The sequence below is a fragment of the Petaurus breviceps genome, unplaced genomic scaffold (genome assembly GCF_028583685.1).
Source record: "Petaurus breviceps papuanus isolate PSGF00001 unplaced genomic scaffold, PetGlider_PUasm1.0 76, whole genome shotgun sequence".
Classification (NCBI taxonomy): Eukaryota; Metazoa; Chordata; class Mammalia; order Diprotodontia; family Petauridae; genus Petaurus; species Petaurus breviceps.
Window position 1 is genome coordinate 7,722,947 of NW_027186473.1, and position 20,736 is coordinate 7,743,682.

Consider the following 20,736-nt stretch of genomic DNA (forward strand, 5'->3'; position numbering starts at 1 on the left):
GAGAGAGAGAGAGAGAGAGAGAGAGAGAGAGAGAGAATATTTTATTAAGAAATAGTCATCTCCTTTCCATAGGGGAGGCAAGATGTATATGCTGAGAAAGTTTGTGAACTGCAAAACATATCATGAAAAAGTAGGTATTTCTCAGTGTTTCAAGAAGGATTATCTAAATCATGCACTGGTTACAAGATTCAGAGGGATCAGCTAAGAGTTTTGAAGCAGTTTGCTAGGGTCATTTATAGTCATCAAGGCCTTAGCTTACTCCTGGCTAGTAAAATATAAATGTAAATATTCTACATGTGCTCCAGAGTATAAAATGTAGAATGAATACTCTGGGATAGTCCTGAGAAAACCAAAAAGATTGTTCTCCTATTCTATTGAGAACCTATCTCCATTTTCAAAAGACCTCATTGAAGCATGGTTAGTTTCAAGGGAAAAAAAATAATCAATGGGCCTGCAAAAATGGCCTTCTGGGAACAGGAAGGTATCACTTCAAGTCCACCTCTACACCAAAGGAGAGAAGCTTCTCCTTCTTTTCCCTGTCCCAATCTCAATTCCTCACCATGCTCCTCCCTCCTTCCCATACCTAACTGGGAGAAGTGGCCACTACTTGCCAAAGGCATGAAGGAATTTTCTTGGTGACCCCTGCCTCCTTCTTCTCTCCTTTCTCTCCTTTCTGCCTCTAGCTTTTCAGAGTCCTACCACTCATACCGATGGGATTCTTTCTTTCCCTCTTGCTCATACATATAGATGTCGTTAAACATTCTTAGTTACCTTTATCTCATCTCCAACCCTGGGAGAATCAAGGTTGAGCATTATTGAAAGAATAAATATTTAGCCTTCAATTGGTCATTTTATTCATATGCTTTAAAATTGCCATAACCTATTAAATTGCTTAAATGACAAGAGTTGGGAGAGGGAGGAAGGAAAATTATGTGGGCTATAGTCTTAGAGATAGACATTAAACTGCTCAAGCTTCCCATATATTGAAGTAGATTCTCCCAGTGTAGGTGCATGATAGAATCAATCTCTCACATCATAGAAGTTACTACACATTCATTCCTTTGCATTCATGTTACTTTGGCCATAATGTTACACATGATGTGCATTACACTTACCAGCTTTAGGAGGCAGATACTCAGGTAAAAAACATGCTTAGGGTTGGAACTACCTGGGAGAACTTTGCCTCCATTCTCTTTTGCCAAATAGAAACAGGAGACTGGTTGGTCTCGTTGCTAGTGCAAAGAGGCAAAATGTTCTCACAGTTCCAACCTTTCTAGTGCTTTACACTGGGAAACAGGAGAAGGAAATATATCATGTGCAAAATGGCACTGGTTCATGGGTCCAACAGTGGGATTTTCCTAAACGAACATTATGTATGATACTTGGAAATATTCTCAAGTACATTCCGTCTTTCTGAAGTCAGTGACTATTTTATAACATCTGTTTGAGAAGCTTAATTACAACTTGCCAAATGAAAAATATATTTCTAATGCCAGACAGAAAGAATCTCCAAGATATCTTATGATGTCTATTCCTTAGCATCTTACCAAAGGGTGATATTCCACTGTCTTTTCTAAACCAAGTATAATTAAAAAAAACCATTTGTTTTGGTTCAGTTGGCAATCATGGTGATGGGAATGACAGAAAGAAATGTCTCAAGAAAGTAAAATCGTGCCAAGATAAAATTCTAAGAGGAGTGTGAAATAATTCCTTAGCAGCCAGCAAGGCAGATGTAAATGCTCATGTAAATTCTGTATATAGTTCATTGAAATGTTCTGTCATCTTATGTTGTGTGTGGTTGACCATGGCTTTGAATGGATGCTTAAAAAACCTGAGACTTGTAAATAACGTTCACATGTTCTGACGGCTGCTTTCAGTGCTAGCCCGCATTGTCACCATTCGGGCCCAAACCAGAATCTTTCAGCTCTTGTTCATTCTCAGCCATTTTCTGGTGCAGTTCTGTGATCCTGCTGCAAGGCATCGCGAGGCCCATGTGTTCAGTGCCTCCTCCCTCCCCCTCTTCCACTGGCTGGAGCAGTGGCTACTGAGAGTGTCTAATGGAGATGGGGGGAATCAGCAACACCAGCAGAAACTGCTAGGCCTGCCAGCCACTGCTAGTGCTGCCTCATGGGAAGTGAGAGTTTATTTAATGCCTATTTGTTTATCAAGATCTCAATTATCAGTGCTTACTAAAGGGGGTCAGGGATGGAATGAAAAATTGAAATCTACAGATAATCCAAAGCCTTGTTTTTGCCAAATCCTTGGGCTTCTATTGTTCTCCCCACCCAATTTCCATTTTTTCCCACCTGCTTTACTAACTAGGAGCCAAAAGAGAAACTTTTAGTTTTCTAAAACCTTTTGGATTTTTTTTTCTATCTTTCTAAAAGTTTCACTAGGGTTGATAATAAAAGGTTACATGCTCAAAGAGAGAAGAAAATGGAAGAGAAGAAAAGGATGTGGAATCCACACAGATCCAAAAGAATCCACAAACTAGATATCCAATTATAAGAAAATATGGATTAAGAAGTTGTCTGTGGTCCTATAATCCATCATGCATGGGGTCATCCAAGCCCCAAAGGAGACACTTGGGCCAGAGAAATGAACTCTTTGAATGTATCTGGTTTTGTAGTATCATGGGAAAAGCCATAGATTTGGAAATAGAAGGCTTGAGTTCATATCTAGGGTTTACTTTGTACTAAAGTGTAACCCAGTGAAAGTCACTTCCCCCAAATGGGGATCAGTTTCTTTTTCTGTAAAATAAAGGGTGGATGATCTTCTAAGGTTCCACACAACTTTCACATCCAACTACATCTCTGTCATAACAAATTTTTTTGGCATATAAAGAAAAGATTTGGAGGAATACATTTTTACTCCACCTTGATGAGCTTATGTAGAGGGAACTCAGCTTGACTGACAGCTGTCAATTCTCAACCAGTCTATACAACGTGAAAACGTCTTAGAAGAATAGATTTTTCTAGGTATTTAAACATAAAAATTTAATAACATAATCATCATGAGCTATAAGGATGTTAAGACTAAAGTTGGTCTTCTTTTTCTTTCTCCTTGAGTTTTCATATCCAAAGGTTATTCATATCCAAAGAAGACAGTCGTTTCTAGCCTATCCTGCCCCCTAACATATATCCATCCTCTTCCTGGAGTAATAAAAGCTCATCAGAAAAGTTAGTAGGATAAGCTATGGGGAGGTGGGGGGGAAGGTGGTTGAATTTGTGGTCCAGTTTGGCAGGACAACTATGCTCACAGAACAACTCTGCCTGCCTTGCCTGCCACACAGACAATCAAAACTGAACATCCAAATCACAGTATATTTGCCTCAGGTAGACATGGTCACAAGATCAAAACCATCACTGATAAAAGCTGGAGAGTACCCAAGGGCACCAAGAGTTCACATCCCACTCTTGTATGAGGGGTATATAAGCAGGGATATCTTATAATACCCCACTTCTCATTCCCATGCTAAGAAACCAGTAAAGGGAGGAGGGAGATATATTTCTAAGCATGGCTTTCTTTCTAAATGCCAATTATTGAAATTTTAAAACTATATATGCATATTTAATCCGCTTAGCTTCTGTAAAGCATTTCCTTTTGAGGTCATCTTTCCTGTGCCAGTTCCATGTCTGGAATTTGTTTCATTTTGCCTCAGGTAACATGATTGAAAAGACTTATTTTCTAAGGGGATTTTTTTTCTTTTTTCTCATTCCCAAAGTATCTTGCAAACTCAGCCGATGAGCATTTTCACTTCATCAGGTTTGAGTATCTTCTAGTCATACATAGTTTTCACCAAAAAAAAAAAGGCTTTTTTAAAAATCTCCTCAGACTTCTGCCTCAGTTGCCTTATTCTCTAAGTAGCTACTTTTAAAACCTTTGGGGGGGGTGGCATGAGAGACTACATTAGTCACTACCATAGCCATTCTCTTCCATATTATTTCTGTGTATTTCTACATATGCGAGGAGTGCCCACCTCCTGGAATATCTGAGTGTGTTAAGAAACCTCCTATTTCAGTCCAATTCCAAATTAAGTGAGAATATCCTTGTTTACCCTAAACTAAGTCTATGGGGACCCATGGGATTTATACCAGATCACTGAAATATCCACACAAAGATATCCCCTCTGAGGTTCCTTCTATCCCTAACTCAATGATCCTGTGATAACCTCACCTTGAAACTGCAATTTCATATATGTAAATAGCACTGTGAAATAATACTATATCTATCCATAGCTTAATTATGACAAATTTTGGTCAGAATAATTTACTCCTTTCTATTCTAATCCTTCAAGAGTGGTATACCTTACTGTCACCAAATGCTTTATCTTTTCCCACTGGATTGACAGATCTAATACTAATTTTAATCTTGTCCTTTACAGATGACTTGGGTTATGTTCTACCTACTCCATGTCCCTCTCTCCTCAACCTTGTAGTAGTTCTTACCAAGTCACAAAAAAACATAAATAATACACTTATAAAAAGTTAAATAATTTCAAGATTTAAATGGGAGGTAATATCTTGAAGAAAAAGCACTGGAGTGGGAATGAAGAAAACTAGAACCTGGTTTTGGATCTTCCACTAAATACATTTTTGATCTAGAATAAAACGTAATGGTTTGTGGTCCTTGAGTTCCTCATCTGTGAAATGAAAGGGTTGGGCTGAGATGATTTCCAGCTCTAAAAATCTATAATTTGATGAAGTCTCCAAACCCTACATATCCATATAAGTAGAGAAGCAGTATAGTATATTGGAAAAACCACTGAACTTTGGGACTCAGAGGATCTGTGGTTGAGTCTTGGCCTTGCCACTATTAACCGTGGATCCTTGGGGGTAAGTTCTTCAATCTCTCTAGGTCTGTTTCCTTACCTGGAAGATAAGGAGAGGGGGAACCAAATGATCTATCAAGCCACTTCCATCACTAAAATCATAGACCTTCAGAATTAGTAGGTCAGTTAAAGATTTAGTCCAAACCCTTGCTTATGCCTTTTACAGATAAGTGATTTACCCAAGGTCACACCAATTAAAAAGTAAAGAAAACAAGATTTGGACCAGGGTCTTCAGATTCTAAACTCAGTGGGATTTCCATTACAGCACACTACCTAACATCTGGGCAATTACTGAATTTGTTGGCATTGTTCTATTTTTTCCAAGCCTCAATAATTATCTTTCCACATATCATAGCTAACAAATATTGAGGTTTAAGTTATCAGTTCTATGTTTTTACTATTCTGACCTAAAATTTCTTTATGCCTTTTCCTGACCCTTTAACCACTCATCTTAATAAATATGGTTCATTTCAACAAGTATTTCTTAAGAACCCAATGTGTGCAAGGTATTATGTGAGGGCCTGGGAATCCAAATCTGGGATCAGGGAGAGAGGGGGATGATAGTCCTTGTTCTTCAAGGAACACACATCCTTCAAAACAGTCTATAAAGATGGTCTATGTGTAATAAAACTGAAAAAGTAAATTGGATTCAGATGTGGAGAGCCTTACATGCCATCCCTAATTCTAGCAGGGACCTAGTAAAGATGTTTGCAAAGGAGATAACATGGTCAGAATAGTGCTTTTGGAAAATTATTTTGGCAGGGAGGATTGTAGAAGGAATAGGCTAAAGGAAAGGTGATCAATTAGATGGCTACTAAAATAGTTCAGGTAAGAGGTGATAAAATTCTAAATTAGGATAGTACCATGTAAATAAAGAAAGAGATGGACAGGAGAGATATTGTCAATAGTCAATATAATCGATAGTCAAGGTAGAATCCACAGAACTTGGCAACTGATTAGATATGGAGGCGTGAGGGAGGCACAAGAAATGAAATTTTTAAAGGGTATGAATCTAGACGACTGGATTCGTATTCAACAGAAATAGGGAAGTATGGAGGAGGGACAAGTAAAGATGTTAGTCTTAGATTATTTCTAATCTAGAAAGGCTATTTCTTCCTCTGAGGCTAAGGCAAAGAAGAGAGTGAAAATAGAGAGGTGTTGAGGTGTGATACAGGGAAAATGAAGAAGTTCATAAGAAATAACCTTCATTTTCTCAGTAGAATATGAAGTGATATCCTCTTGGGGTGCTAAGGGAAGAATAGGGGCCACAAGTTGGAAAGAGTCACTGAGTGTGTGATAAAAAAAACAGTGGGGAAGAATAAAAAGATTGTAATTTGGCAATGATTCAGTCTAAACTCTTTAAGGGATCATATGATTCAGAGCTGGAAGGAACTTCAGGTAAAGGCCCTGTCTTCTAATTATCTGTGCCCTACAGAGTCTATAAATGTTGAGTGAGTGCCTAGTTCCTGTTTGCATAAATTAGTATTGGCTGTCCCAGAATATACTTACAATAAGTCTTCTGAAGGACAGGAAGAAGGGTAGGGTGGCTGTTGGGTACTGCCCTTTGTTTGCTGGAATATCAGAGGTTGCTTTCTAAATAATTGCCATGAGTGGCATAAATGCAAAGAAATGGGCCAGACTGCCCTGTTGAGGCTACCACTGGCTGATAATCTCAGATACCACATGCCCTCTTAGATGAATTTTGTTCTATTTTTCCCCCTTGTTTACTTTTATTCTCTTGGTCAACCAAAGCCTCACTTCATAGATTACCTGCTCATAAAGTTGTGATTGAACTATGAGTAATTTATGGAATTAAGCACAAAAGTGACCCCAATATGAATCCTAAGGGGAATCACATCAGGAGACATCCTCTGCTAACTGTGATGGTAATCAGAGAATAATTATGAGACCTGAAAACTAATCAAGAAGTCATTTGGTCCTTGATACACTCCTAAGAATTCATTTAAAAGCCCTATGGTAAAAATTCTTTTTCACATGCTCCTTCATTATTAACCTTCCTGTTTTCTGGTCACATAAATTATTTATTCAGATTTTAAAATAATAATTGTACCCTTTAATGATTTACCTTAGGATGATAGATACCCTATTTCTGTTAGATGATCAGATTCCCAATTCTGTTATTCACCACCTACAATCCTTCTAGATAAAATGTACAATGTATACCCTCTTTTTCAATATCCTAATCAAATCAACTCATTTTAACTTGCTTCTTGCATCTGGATGCAGCTGGAATCATCTATGAATATACTGCAGCAATATCTCTAAAGCCCTCCCAATAAGTCCCTTTGCTTATTTTCTCTAAACTCACTGGAGAATAGAATTACATATGTGTGATTGTTCAGATTTGGAAACTTAAATATTCATTCAATTCAGTAAGATTACCCCAGTATTTTCTGTCACATATACACACACAAACACATTTACTATAATTATATGTTGCATAATTTGTTCTTTTCTAAAGAATTCATATTATTTACAAACAACCTAACTGCTAATCACCATGTGACAATTATTACAAAAATAAGTGTGCCATTTCGTGTGTCCAAATATCACATTTTTCAAAAGTCAAGGTTTTCTGAACTCTTTTTGTAATGAATGAAACACATTCTTCTCCTTCACTTTTGGATGACCAGGTAGTATATGGAGGTGCCATAATGGAAGGCTAATAACCAATGTGAAGCCAAGTATTGTGTTTTAGGGCTCAGTGGCAAAGTGAAATGGCAAGTTTAGGCAATTGGGTTTTTTTTCCCCATTTAAAGAAAAACCCTGTTGTTGATGAGGAATAGGAAACGTTGGGGTAAAGATGAACTGAAAATTTCTATTATAGCTATCCATATTGAACTCACCATATATCAGTTCTCCCCTTGACTGTGCCTGATTAGATATAACCTGAGGTGATGGGCCTTTATAAAGGAACCTATCAATTTTCTGAAGGCAAGATGAATCTATTTTCTTAAGTAATAAACCAGATATCATAGTGTCCCCTTCTTGCAATGAAATATGCCTCTGGAGTCTCATCTAACAGTAGGTGAAGTACCTCTGGAGATTCATCTAACACCTACAAGTAAACAAAATTTCTTGTACCAGCCTCCCTGTGAAGATTATTATATTTCACTAACATGTCCTGTTCTAAAAGAACTGCGTTTTTCTAAAGCAGGTACCACCCTTCTAGAAGGCAGACACACCCACTGATGCCTCTCAGACATAGTCATAACTTGCAATTCTTATGCACAAAGGAAAGATGAATTCAGTTGAAGTAAGGATGCATGGTGGTAGTGGGAAGTGACCCTAGATCACGCCCTTTGAAGGAGGAAGAGAAAGAGAGCACCAAGTCAAGTTGTACCTACCTTCCAAAAGAGTACAAGCACTGTGAGCACCCTCACACCTGTGAGTTCTAGCGCCCTGGAGCAAAGCCCCCAAATATCCCTCCTTATGACTCTTTTCTCAGAAACATTCCATTTCTGCTAAACTCGCCAAATATGTCTAGGATGTGTTAGATATTTAGATTCCCTGTGGTGTTTTAAAATTTTCAACTAATCAATTTGCTGAACAATTCAAAGTACCCTCTTAGCAGCCAAGAAAGGCCATTCCTGAAGAGCTAATTCTTATTCATGAATTTTAATATACCACACACTCTATTAGAAGATTGATAACATGATTGGTATTACATGGCTCTTGTAAATAAAATACTCCTTTTATCTGTTTATTTTTTCAGCAGGAAGAAGCTATTTGTTTAATTACAGACACATAAATTGCAATATTTTACAAATGCTCTTTTGACATACACATTTGCTTTGTTACAAAAGCAAGATTGTTGCAGTAATACTTTTTATACACCCGTCATACTGCAAAAATATGGTTAAACTAATACAAAATGAATATTTCTGAAAACATGGGGAAATTTTTATGAAATGGAACTGGTTGAACAAATGCCAAGGATGGGCAGGTCGACTACTTAATTTTATAATTCAATTTTTCTATTTTGTATTGGTATATGCTGCATTTTCTGATTCCAACTGCTGTCCTGTCCAATGAAATTTGTGAATCTCTGTAGATGCTTTTTACACATGGAATCAAACTTTCATACAGTGGGTGCTTTATTGTACCCTTTTGTTAGGGATTTCGTTAAAAGAGTCTAACAGTTACAGTCATTCCTTCTCATGTGCTTAAAGGTCTGTCTATCTCTTAATTCCTTTATCGTCTCCAAGGCTCTCTGTGAACAATATCCATGAAAACCTATAGACTGTGATTTATACAATTATTCTAAGACATAGGTTTCCCTCAAGTGCAGTGAATCAAAGAACCAGAAACTGTTAAATGGCCTCTGATTCTTGGCCCCCTTTGGTCCTTATGACTTTTTTCTATTCTTTGTCATTCATACAACTTCGTGTCTTTTTCCAATTATACTCAACCTGACCTAGAATCAGGTATGGACACAAGAGACGCTCGTGCGATTGACTTGAGGACATGGAGCTATTTTAGCAGTCACAGAACTGTAGTTCAGTCAATACTTCCTTCCCCTGTCTTGTGGCTTCATCCTAGCGTAAGGTGTTGATTTCTTTGCTTTCCTATCACAAGGTGTTATATGCTGCAGTCAAATGATTGAATGAAAAACTCCCGAAGACTAGTGTCCCAACCATCAGCAGTATTTCCCAAACCCTTTGTGCAGCTTCAGAAATGTAGAATTTGCTGTAAATATGTAAACTTTATGTTAGCTTGTTTATCCTAAGAACACAAATAAAACATTGTTTTTTTTATTTTTTAAAAATTGCTTACATTTGAAAAGCTTACTTTGTACTGCAGTTGAAAACATGCAAGCTTTCAGGAAACTTTTTATAGTGTGTTGTCTTTAAGCAGTTGTAGAAATCTGAATCTATCATTTGTGAACTTTTGTTGTAAAATGCAAGACAAAGCAAACCCCTTTATTTGGAAATAATTCTTTGCATTCTTCTCCAACAATTGGAAAACTAAAGATACCAGCATATTTTCCAGGAACTTAGTTCTGCTCTACTTTCACCTTGGCTTTTCTAAATCTTCTTAAGCCACAAACCTTCTAAGCATATGGATTCTCCTTTAGAACACACATATGTTTATATACTATAAAAGAAAAAAAGAATAAAGTCAATGGAATTGTCTTGTACTCAAAATGATGTGCAAAAACTGATGTGTCCATTTATCCAACTTGTTCACATTCCACTGTAAATATGAGTATCAGAGGTTGACCTGTTTATCATTCAGTCTCCTGATTCTAACCACACCGCCTTCTCCCCTCTTTGCTCCTTGCCCACGCTCTGCTCTCTACCTTCAAAATTGTGTTGATAATAAAATGATGAACATACAAAAGGTGTGGGCTCATTTGTGGTTCAAAAAACAGTTCATCAAGGTGGCTGGAGATCGACTCTACAGATACATCTATGCTTCACTTGGCAGATGGATTCTGGTGTCTTGGAAAACATTTGTTAACTGCAAAAGAATGTTCTGGGTAGAGAAACTGAGTTTTAAAAAGGATGTTCCAGAAAAAAAGGGGGGGGGGGTATGCTAGGACTGCTAAAAGGAGCAATTACTGAGTTTTAAAGTGAGAAGAGGAAGGAAAAAAATGTTTCACCTAAGCCACTCTGCAAGAAGGAAGTTTGCAGAGTAATGATTGATCTGCATTGGTAAAAGGGTTTTCCTCACTGGGAGTTCCACATACCACAGGTCCAAACCAAAAAATTTTTTAATAAGATTAAATCAGGTATTCTCACTGAAGAGGAAAAACCCCCCACACCTTTATATTGGACCTGACGAGTCTTCCAACATAAAATAAGTATTTCATTAATTTATTCAGCATGGAACATTTACCCCAGAGGGCATGACATCACGTATAGAACAGAGGAAGTACTCAAGATGAGTATCAGAAATGGTTCCTGCCCTGAAGAAGAGGTCATTCATGTTGAAATTACTGTGGATAAAAAATGTGGACAAAGCAGGGAGGTACATAAATGCTAAGGGGATCTTGGACAGTGGAATTGTCAGACTTTTGTGTTTCCTTTTGGTGGTCACTTCCAAATGTCCAGGGTTATAGGTCCATGTACTCTTCCTTTTTCCTTTTTATTATCTCGTTTTCCTCCTTACTCAAACAGCCACTTTTCACCCTCTTCCTCACCTGCTCCTGACCACCACCCTCCATTCCTTTCCTTTTCCACTTGCCTTGCTTAAGCTAACAAATGATCAGTCATCAGAAAGGAAAATATATGCTAAAGTTACTGAGTTTGAGTTTATAACAGAATTCAGAGGTAAACTGTCCAACTCGTTTAGAATTTCCTTAAAAGAACCATGGTATTTGTCACATTTAAGAAGACAGTGTACCTGCTATGTTGGGGGGAAGAGGGAAGGAAATAACTACTTTGGCACTGGCCTCAGAGCCTCGGAAAAAGCTGAGAAAACAAGGACAGCATTAGAGAGAGGTGTCATGATTGCTAAGATTCCCTGCTAGTTGTTAAAGCTGTCTAAAAGCAAAGAAAACAAGATTAACTGTATATTCAACAGGAATCTGAGGGTTGTCAATGAAAGCAAAATGTTTACTTGAATTTTAAGTGGATTATGATTCAGTCCTGCTCTAGTGTTTCATTCAAAGTGTGAAGTTCTCAACGACTTTGCTGTGGGAGCACGAACCCTAAGGGATCCATCCATGGTAAGTGTAGTGACAGTCTGTCCATAAGCTAAGGACCAGTCTCACTAAATTTCAGTCATAACAACCTTTGAAGATCATCCACAAAATCTTAGTGGGCAGAACTTAATCAGTGAAGGAAACAGTCATAAAGTTGTTTATATTATCTCTCTGATTCTCATAGTAACCCCATGAGACTAGGTTTTCATTTCCTCATTTTACTGGTTTTTGGTGTTTTTTTCCCCCATCAGGTGTCCTTAAAATAATTATTGCACATTTCAATATACAAAAGAACAAGAGGTCTACATAAGATGGAAGGAATGAAACAAGAATTTAGTGCCTGCTGCCCAGTGCTAAGTACTTTACAAATATCCCATTTAATCCTCACAACAGCCCTGAAAGGTAGGTAGTATTATTCCTATCTTATAGCTGAAGAAATAGGCAGTCAGAGATTGTAACTGACTTGTCCAGGATCACAGCTAGTATCTGAAGCTGGACTGAACTCAGGTCTTCTGACTACAGGGCCAGAACTCCACCTACCACACCATTCAGTTGTCTCTATATTAAATGTAAGTCTGTTATGATGGGTTTGTTTTGTTCTTAAAAATTATTCTATATTAAACAGGTTAGTTAGCAAAAGTAGTGTCCTCTTATGCCCTTTGTCTTATTTGCTATTAAAGGAATAAAAGGTGAAGTGGAAGGGTCACCGGTTCTGGAGTCAGAGACTTGGGTTCCTGGGTCACCTTGGGCAAGGAACTGTTTCCTTATCTCTAAGATGAGATGGGGGAGGAAGAATGGAAACTAGATAGCCTCTGAGGTCCCTTTGAGCACTAGACCTATGATCCTGGGTGTTTTTTCTTTTTTTCCAAGTATATCACTACCCATTAACATGCCCACCTTCCCTTGTAAAAAATACATCCTGTCTAGCAAAATAAATCAACACACTGGCCAGATCTGAAGATGTATATCTGTTTTTCCATCTTGAGTCCATTAGCCCTCTGTCAAGAGATGGGAGGTAGGGTTCATCAGCAGTCTTTTGACATATCATCCACGGCTTTGATCATGGCTTTCAAAGTTGTTTTCCTTCACACAAGTGAAGAAATTGAAATCTGGTTGCTGGTTGTTGAAATAGCAAGTGTTAGAGTAAGGTTTGAACCTAAGTATCCACTGACTTCACATCATGCATTCTTCCCATTACCCTCTGCTAGGTTTTAGTAATATCTTTATTTATCTTTATGGATATCATTTTCTTTATAAAATGAGGGATTTGATGTCTTCTAAGATTATTGTCTATTAAATGACTTCTAAGATCGCTTCTGGTTCTAAAATTTTATTGTTCCACGGGGAGAGAATGCATCTCACTTGCCCTGCCTCTCAGAGTCATTGTTCTGGACTATGGGCCTCAGGGAAGCTCAGATGACCTGGACACCAAAGGAGAGGAGCACAAGGAGGTGGGGGCTAGTTAAAAGGAATTTGAAAAAGGAAGATAAACTTTGCTTTCAGAAATTTTGGTGAAGGCAGTCTTAGAATAGGAAAAGAAAAGGAAGTTGTTTTCCCACCTTCACTCCTACACCAAATGACCCACTTCTCTCAGGAACAAAACTCAAGCTAGTACCATTAATATTATAGTTAAATTACATTCTGGATGAAAATAGCTTTGGGGAGGCTGGCCTGGGAATCTAACACTGCCTCAACAGGAAAATGCACGGAGTTCCACATAATTTATAAAATAATATTTGGAGCACAATAACCTGGGAACACTGGGATGAGCAAACCAGAGTTCTAATCATAGGACCATTCCTTATCTGTAAAACTGGGATAATAATAACTGCATGCCTATATCACCAAACCATCATAAAGACCAAATGAGATGTTTATTTTTTAAAATGATAAAGCCCTATACAAATTTAATGTAACACTGTAGAAAGGAACATGGTATCATGCTAGTAGGAAAGCACTTTGTAAACCTAAAGCTATGCAAATATAAAATGCTACATTCTTGTTTAGCATGTTGTTTGTAAGAGATTACAAGCAGTAAAATGGATTTTTCTATAAGATGGTCCCTATCCAAAACTGTCAGCTAAAATGTGAAAACTGACAAAGCACATATTCACCTCTGTCTTCCAAGCAGTACAGAGCCTGAATCTTTTTATTCTTATTGCCAGACAGCACCTGAGATCATACATCCAGAGCTGCCGAATCCCAGGTATTTCATACCAAAAAGATACCTGAAATATTTTCTTCATTTTTTAATTTAACAAACTTCCACAATAGAATTCCTATTTGGTTTCATTTGACACATATGCGGACTCTTCTATATGTAGGGAAAGGGAAAGGCAATGTGGTACAGTGGGAAGGGTACCAGAGACACCTACCACTTATCCCTGTGACTTGGAGCAATTCAACTGCTCACCTGAGTATCTATCAAGTGACTTATCTAAAACCTGAAGGGGTTAATCTACTTGACCACTAAGGTGCCTTCTAGCTCTATATCTATTCAATTCCAGCCTCAGACACTTACTAGCTATATGATCCTAGGCAAGACCCTTAACCTCAGCCTGCCTCAGTTTCCCCAACTGTAAAATGGAGATAATAATAACACCTATCATTCAGGGTGGTTGTCAGGATCAAATGAGGTAATATTTGTAAAGTGCTTTTACCACAGTCCCTGGCACATAGAGGTACAATATAAATGCTAGGTATAGTCATCACTATTGTTACTTTTAACCACCTATGAGTTTGCCAGGCAACATACTAGACAACACAAAGGCAAAAATAAAACAGCCCTTGCCCTTTAGGAGCTTATACTATCAAGGAATAAAGATGTGCACACAGAAGCACATACAAAATAAATACAAGGCAAAATCAGCACTGGGCACCAGCAGCTGACGTATCAGAAAGAGCCTCATGGAGAAGACATGGAACATGAAATTAGAAGGAGAAAGAGGTTAGATGAGAGGCAGAGGTGAGGAGGGAATCCACCTCTGGCATGAAGGACTGCCTGTGCAAAGGCAAGGAGACAGATTAAATGGGTGAGGATAGGAAGGAGGCTGATTTGGCTGGACTAGAGAAGGTGTGAAATTGAGGCAAGTACAATAAGCCTGGAAATACAGGCACATTCAGGCAACTGATTTAATAGAAAGCAGGGGAGATGGCTGGCATGTATGATGACAGAGTTAGTACCTAGACCCTGGCAGGCTTAGACCACAGGGTTGAATCTAATTAGATGAAATTTAATAGGATTAAATATTAAGTCTTATACTTAGGTTCAAAAACTCATCTCTACAAATACAAAATGGGTGAACTATGGCTAGAGAGCAACTAGTCTAAGAAAGATCTGGGTTATGAAGCAAGTTCTGTATGAACCAAGTGGAATATGACAGCCAAAAAGCTAATGTGATCCTCCTATGCGGCATGCAGAAGCAGAGAGAGAAAGGTGATTGTGCCACAGTGACTCAAGACTTCTCAGGCCACGTCTGCAGAACTGTGTTCAGTTCTGGGCCCTACAATTTCAGAAGGAAACTTATAGTCTTTAAAGTCTCCAGTTCTTGTTCTACCTAACCAGAATGAGAAATTAGGAGCTAATGGTAGATATCATAGAGGCAGATTTCAAGTCAATGAATAGGATTTCTGAAAAATTAGGGCAGTCCAAAGTGGAATGGCCTGTCTTGGGGCTCAGAGGATGCCCTCTCACCAGAGGTCTTCAAACAAAAGCTGGATGTTCCCTTGTCAAATATATTGTAGAGGAGAATCTTGTTCAACTAAGGTTCCTTTCTCTCTCTGGGATTCTATAAAAATGTGCACCAATATGTATATAGATTTAAAGTGTGTGAATAATTGAGTCATTAATTGCTAAATAACTTATTATAAATTTGTTTTGGAAATATGTTTAAAACAATTCATAAATTGTGTGTGTATATATATATATATATATATATATGTGCAAACATACATAGATATAAACATATACATGAGGAGTAATACATTGTTTTAAAATTAGATTTAAAATACATTTAAGGGGCAGCTAGGTGGAATGGTGAATAGAGCACCGGCCCTGGAGTCAGGAAGACCTGAGTTCAAATCTGACCTCAAACACTTAACACAAAAACTAGCCGTGTGACCTTGAGCAAGTCACTTAACCCCAATTGCCCCTCCAAAAAAAAATACATTTAAAATGAGCAATTCATCATTTATGGCACTAGTATTTATAAACTTTTTTTTTAAATGTGACATATTTGTGCTCAGAATGTTTACATAAATTTGATATATTTAGTAAATGCAGCAGGGTATTTTTCTAAACAGATATGTTTCTAAAGATTTCTCTATAAAAGGCTACATAAAACAAGTGTTAAAAAAATATAAAATGCTATTATAATTTTCATATTTACTTTTTTTATGATTTTCACACCAACCACAGTAGCTTTTCCTAACCAAGTAGGATCTTTTCATCTTTATCTCAGATGACGGTGGCTTGCTCATATCAGCCTGGTTCTCTGAGGACACTCTATTCTTGCTGCCATCTCAGATATAGTTAGTAAGAGGCCAATGACTCCAATATCCATCATTTCCAGTCACTTCAATTGCAAGATGACCTTAAAAGACAAATTGAAGGAAAAGGTCAGATTGTCTCATAATGGGATGTTGGTATAATGCTAAAATGAAATATTTTTAAAAGATGGGAAGAAAAAACTATGTCACCCTACTATCATAACTGATAACTGACATGTGTCATTCACTTAAAGGACTGGGTTGATGAGCACAGCTAGACAGTTTCACTTGTCAAATCACTACTGTTGAATACATTCTGTGGTCTGCCTAGAAACCCTGTGGTTCGAAATTTAAAACACAGAATGTTAGCACTGGGAGGGTCCTGAAGGCTGATCTAGCCTAACCCCTGCTCCCTAACAGATGAGGAATCTAAGCCCCACCCCCAAAATGAAATGACTGCCAGATCACCAGGTCTTGGCTCCAAGTCCAATATCTCTTTCATTCCACTCTATCACCTTTATTCCACATCACAAACTCTAGTCTCTGCTTTTGTACACTATTAGCTACAAAGTCAAGTCAAATCAAAGCAACAAGCATTGATTCAGTGCCTACTTTCTGCCATGCACTGGGCTACGTGTTGGGGATACAAAGAGAGGAAAAAGAACAGTCACTGTTCTCAAGGAGCTTACAGTCTAATAGAGGAGATGTGCAAACAACCAGAGGCAAACAAGATATAGACCAAATGGAGATAACTAATAGAAGGAAGGCACTGATGTTAAGGGGATCAGGAAGTAGGATTCTCGCTGGGCACTGAGGGAAGTCAGGAAGTGAAGTCTCCACTAGAGCAAAGCACTGGCACAGAAACATATGAACACCAATTCCAGCTACTAGGTTTGCTAGGGGACACATGGACCTACCACTGGGACACAATGACCATTACAGGACACAGAAAGAAAGCTGGAGCCTATCAGGAATTGAGAAGGATAGGATAACAGGAATGGGACAAAGAGGCGCAGTTTGTAGATAAGATGGTGTGGTGTCCACAACTGCAGCTATTACCTAACTGGGCTGAGCAATGACAGCCAATAGAAATATAAAATCATTTATAAATTTTTCTATCAGTCTTAATTTCTGCCATTTAATTATTGTTATGTATTGACTATAAAAAGTCCACATCTAAATATAACAAATAGATAAAAAAAACTATTATAATTATATATAACATGACAGACTACAAAAACAAACCTATTATTTTAGGTCACTCTTGTTACTTAATGTTTGCATAACTGTGAATATAAAGTGCTCAGAAAGTACTATCTTAAATATGCTATTTTAACCTAATTCTACTTTAAGAAATAAAAGGTAAGCATTTTCCACATGGATTACTTCCAGAGTCATTTTAGCTCTTTTTCCAATTAAAAGATAGATGCTAGACACTTTTCTTTAATGCCATAGTACTATCCTATAAGAATATTATTAAATAATAATAAATCCTAAAGTTAAAAATGCATAGTTTTATTTTGAATAGGCACCAAAATCAAACGGCAGATCTGGTAAACTGAGCTTAATTCATTTCTTAACTCCAAAGCAGCAGGTTACTTGTCAATAAAATCCTTTTCCAACTCTTGGTGTAAAATAATTTTTTAAAAAACAGGAAATAATAAAAAATAAAACTATATTTTACTCATACTGTGCTAAGGATAATAAAACCCTGAAAATTAAAACACACATACAAAGTTAAACACAAAACTGATCAATAACATGATAATACCTTATTAGCTGCTTCCAATGAATTTATTAAATTCTGCAGTTCTTCTTTATTCATTTCAACAGAATACTGCTTAATGTCACCATTTTCCTTTACATCAAGATCAAGGTTCAGAAATGGCACTTGCAATGTAGCAATCTTATCACTAGAGAGAGCAAGCTATTTAAAATAAAGAACATAGTAGTTAGGGGGGAAAAAAATCAAACAAGACTGTATTAATTATCCATTTTGAGCCTAACAGAACAGAAAATTTTTAGAGGGTGACTTTACCTGCTATGAAGTGTGGAAGAAACTACAAGGAATAAATTAATCAATCCATGTAAAAATCACAATAATGAAGCTTAACTAATTAAAAGGTAGATGTCTATTTTCTTTTCTGCCTTCAACAATTAATTATTAAGCACCTACTATGAGCACAGGCACAAAACAAAGTCTTAGTTTGATGCTTCATCCTGGTGTGGAAGGTGACCATGGGTTCTCAAAGGCCAGGCTGCCCCGCCAAGCACAAGTTTGGGCAGCTTCCAACATGCTAGAAAGGCTTCAAGTGTGGCAACAAGCCTAATGTGACTTCTGAGGATCAGCCTAAGTAAGTACGAAGACGCTCATCCCTAGGAAGCTCTCCTCTTGAAATCTCTGATGTCTTTGGTTGGGGCAACTCATTAAACAAAAACAAATACAAAATGGCCCTCAGTACTACAAAACAATTTCTGTTTTTGTAGAGAAAATGCTAGATAATGGTAAGAATTGCAGGTTTTAGGCCACATATAAACTTTGACTTAGCTAATGGCACTCTAAATGTGACATCTTCTCTAATCATCAACAAATAGGCATGCTATTTTAGTAACTGAATCACAGCAATTTTGACATTAATGTTATTAGTGAAACCAGAAGAAAAAAATAAGTCATGGCTAAATGGAAAAATGACTCACGGGTTCTCTTGGAAGAAACTGGCAGAATTTGTTATATCATGTACTTCCAGGCAGTATGAAACATCTTATGGGACATTTGGTCATCTTGAAAAGCAGTACTCATTGGTGTTTGCAAAATAACCACTATGAAGAAAACTGCAGCCCATTAACTAATAGCTATTACAGAAGATGAAGAGGTATAGAGACTCTACAAAGAATTTGATAAGACTCTTCAAATTTAATCAATACATATTTGGATATTTGGCAACTTCACTACAAACACAGGAATATGTAGGGATGAATATAAACTGGAAAAAAAGAATAAGGAAAAAGGAATGAGAGGCTAAAATCTGGAAGCTATACAGAAGCCTCCCAAATATATAAAGCATTAATATTTTCTTTAAGAAAGGAACTAGCATGTATTGGTCATGAAAATAATATCATTATGTAATGGGAATGTAAATTTAAAGATCTTCCCTGCCAGAGGCTAAAGTACACCTGGAGCCTGGGGTAGGAGGCTTGTTTTTCAGTAGATACTTTTTGATTGACCAGTGGGTCCAAAAGGTTGTTACATTCTCTGAGCCAGGAGAAGGCTATATAAGCCTTGATGTGAGGCTTTGTTTTGGGGCTCACTTCGAGAAGTGTTCTGTGATTTGATGAAACTCTGGGCTAGCCGTTGTCCAGAGCCCCCCGGCTTTGAAACCCAGATGTTGTTTGGTATGGATGTAATGGTTGGACAGTTTGGAAAACTGTCTATTTGATCTGTTTCTCTGTCTTGATAATTCTGTCTGTATATTTTGAATTTCAGGGTGCTGACCTCTTTCCCCTGAACTAGGTAAACGATACATATTTGACTGATTAAAGTAAGCTTGTTAACCCATTTTGAGTTGCTTTCCTTTATCAAAGCAGATCCAAGAACCTGTGTTGGCAGTGACCCTGAGGATGCTTGGGGTGCTTGCTGCTACACATTAATGTGAAACTGATATTTTAACAAACAGAACATGACTCACCACTGATGCATCAGCTACTTCCACTGACTCGTTTCAGCAAAATTCAAAAAGAGGGAAAGAAATAGGGTGGGTAATGAAAGATGAAAACAAATGATTGATATTGAAAATTGGGTAATGGACAGAAGAAAAGACCCAGATTATAATAATTTCATACAGATATTTAGTCAGTGTAAATCCCAGGCCAAAACAAGGAAAACAAAAGAATTTTAAAAGAGCCTTGGTCTGTAAAGTTGACTTATTTGTCAAGTGCAAAGATATGATAGCCAAAGGCACCACTAGTTTAGACTATACTCTTATAAAATGAGCTTTAATAAAGCTTTCAGAGAAATCCAATTAAGCGGTCCTTTCAAGTGCATTTAAGGATGAAAATGGATGGAGAACAATGAAGAAAACAGAAATGACCTTCAAAGATTACTAATATAAATTATTTTCAGGACTTAAGTCAATAGAGACACCATTCTTAGATTCTAATGTCACAATCCTATATGTGCTTAGGTGAATTAGAAATGGCACCAAAGAAAACAAAGAAAGAAAAACCTGCCGGATCAGACTAAAAGTGAAATCCGTGACAGAGGTAATCCAATTATGAAGGCATTATAAAATCAATTTCCAAGTTATCTGAAGAAAGGAAAGATACCAAAGGTGTAGGAAAAACCTCAGACCTTATTAATTCACTCACACACACACACACACACACACACACACACACACACACACACACACAGTTACTGAGAAAACTACTACTTACTACTTTTCCATTTACATAAAATTTGTATGAGAATCGGGAATGCATGCATCAAGGGTATTAGTGGGGGACAGTCAAGTTTTCCCAAGTAATACTGTAAAGCAATCCAGATTTTTACTATCATACAAATGACTGAACGATGTAGCAAATACAAGAGATCAGCAACATCTCCAGAATTTGACCTAACCACTTACACAGGAAAAACCCAGTGGAAAAAGAAGGTATAATGAAGACATCTAGATAGCTAAAAGACCTAAAGAACTTGTCCCGAGAGAGAGAGAGAGAGAGAGAGAGAGAGAGAGAGAGAGAGAGAGAG

The 20,736-nt window shown here is 37.4% G+C and overlaps 1 protein-coding gene across 1 annotated transcript in view; it reads right to left on the reverse strand.

Annotated features, from left to right (window-relative positions):
• Window positions 1–15,676: 15,676 nt before the first annotated feature.
• Window positions 15,677–20,736, reverse strand: part of COMMD8 (COMM domain containing 8) — a 10,342-nt gene continuing 5,282 nt past the window's right edge. Inside the window, exons 4-5 of the mRNA XM_069105176.1 lie at window positions 17,761–17,916; window positions 15,677–16,093 (exon numbers count right to left, since the gene is read on the reverse strand). Of these exons, the coding sequence (XP_068961277.1) occupies window positions 16,073–16,093; window positions 17,761–17,916 (177 nt within the window). The 3' untranslated portion in view covers window positions 15,677–16,072. The remainder of the gene's footprint in view (window positions 16,094–17,760; window positions 17,917–20,736) is intronic.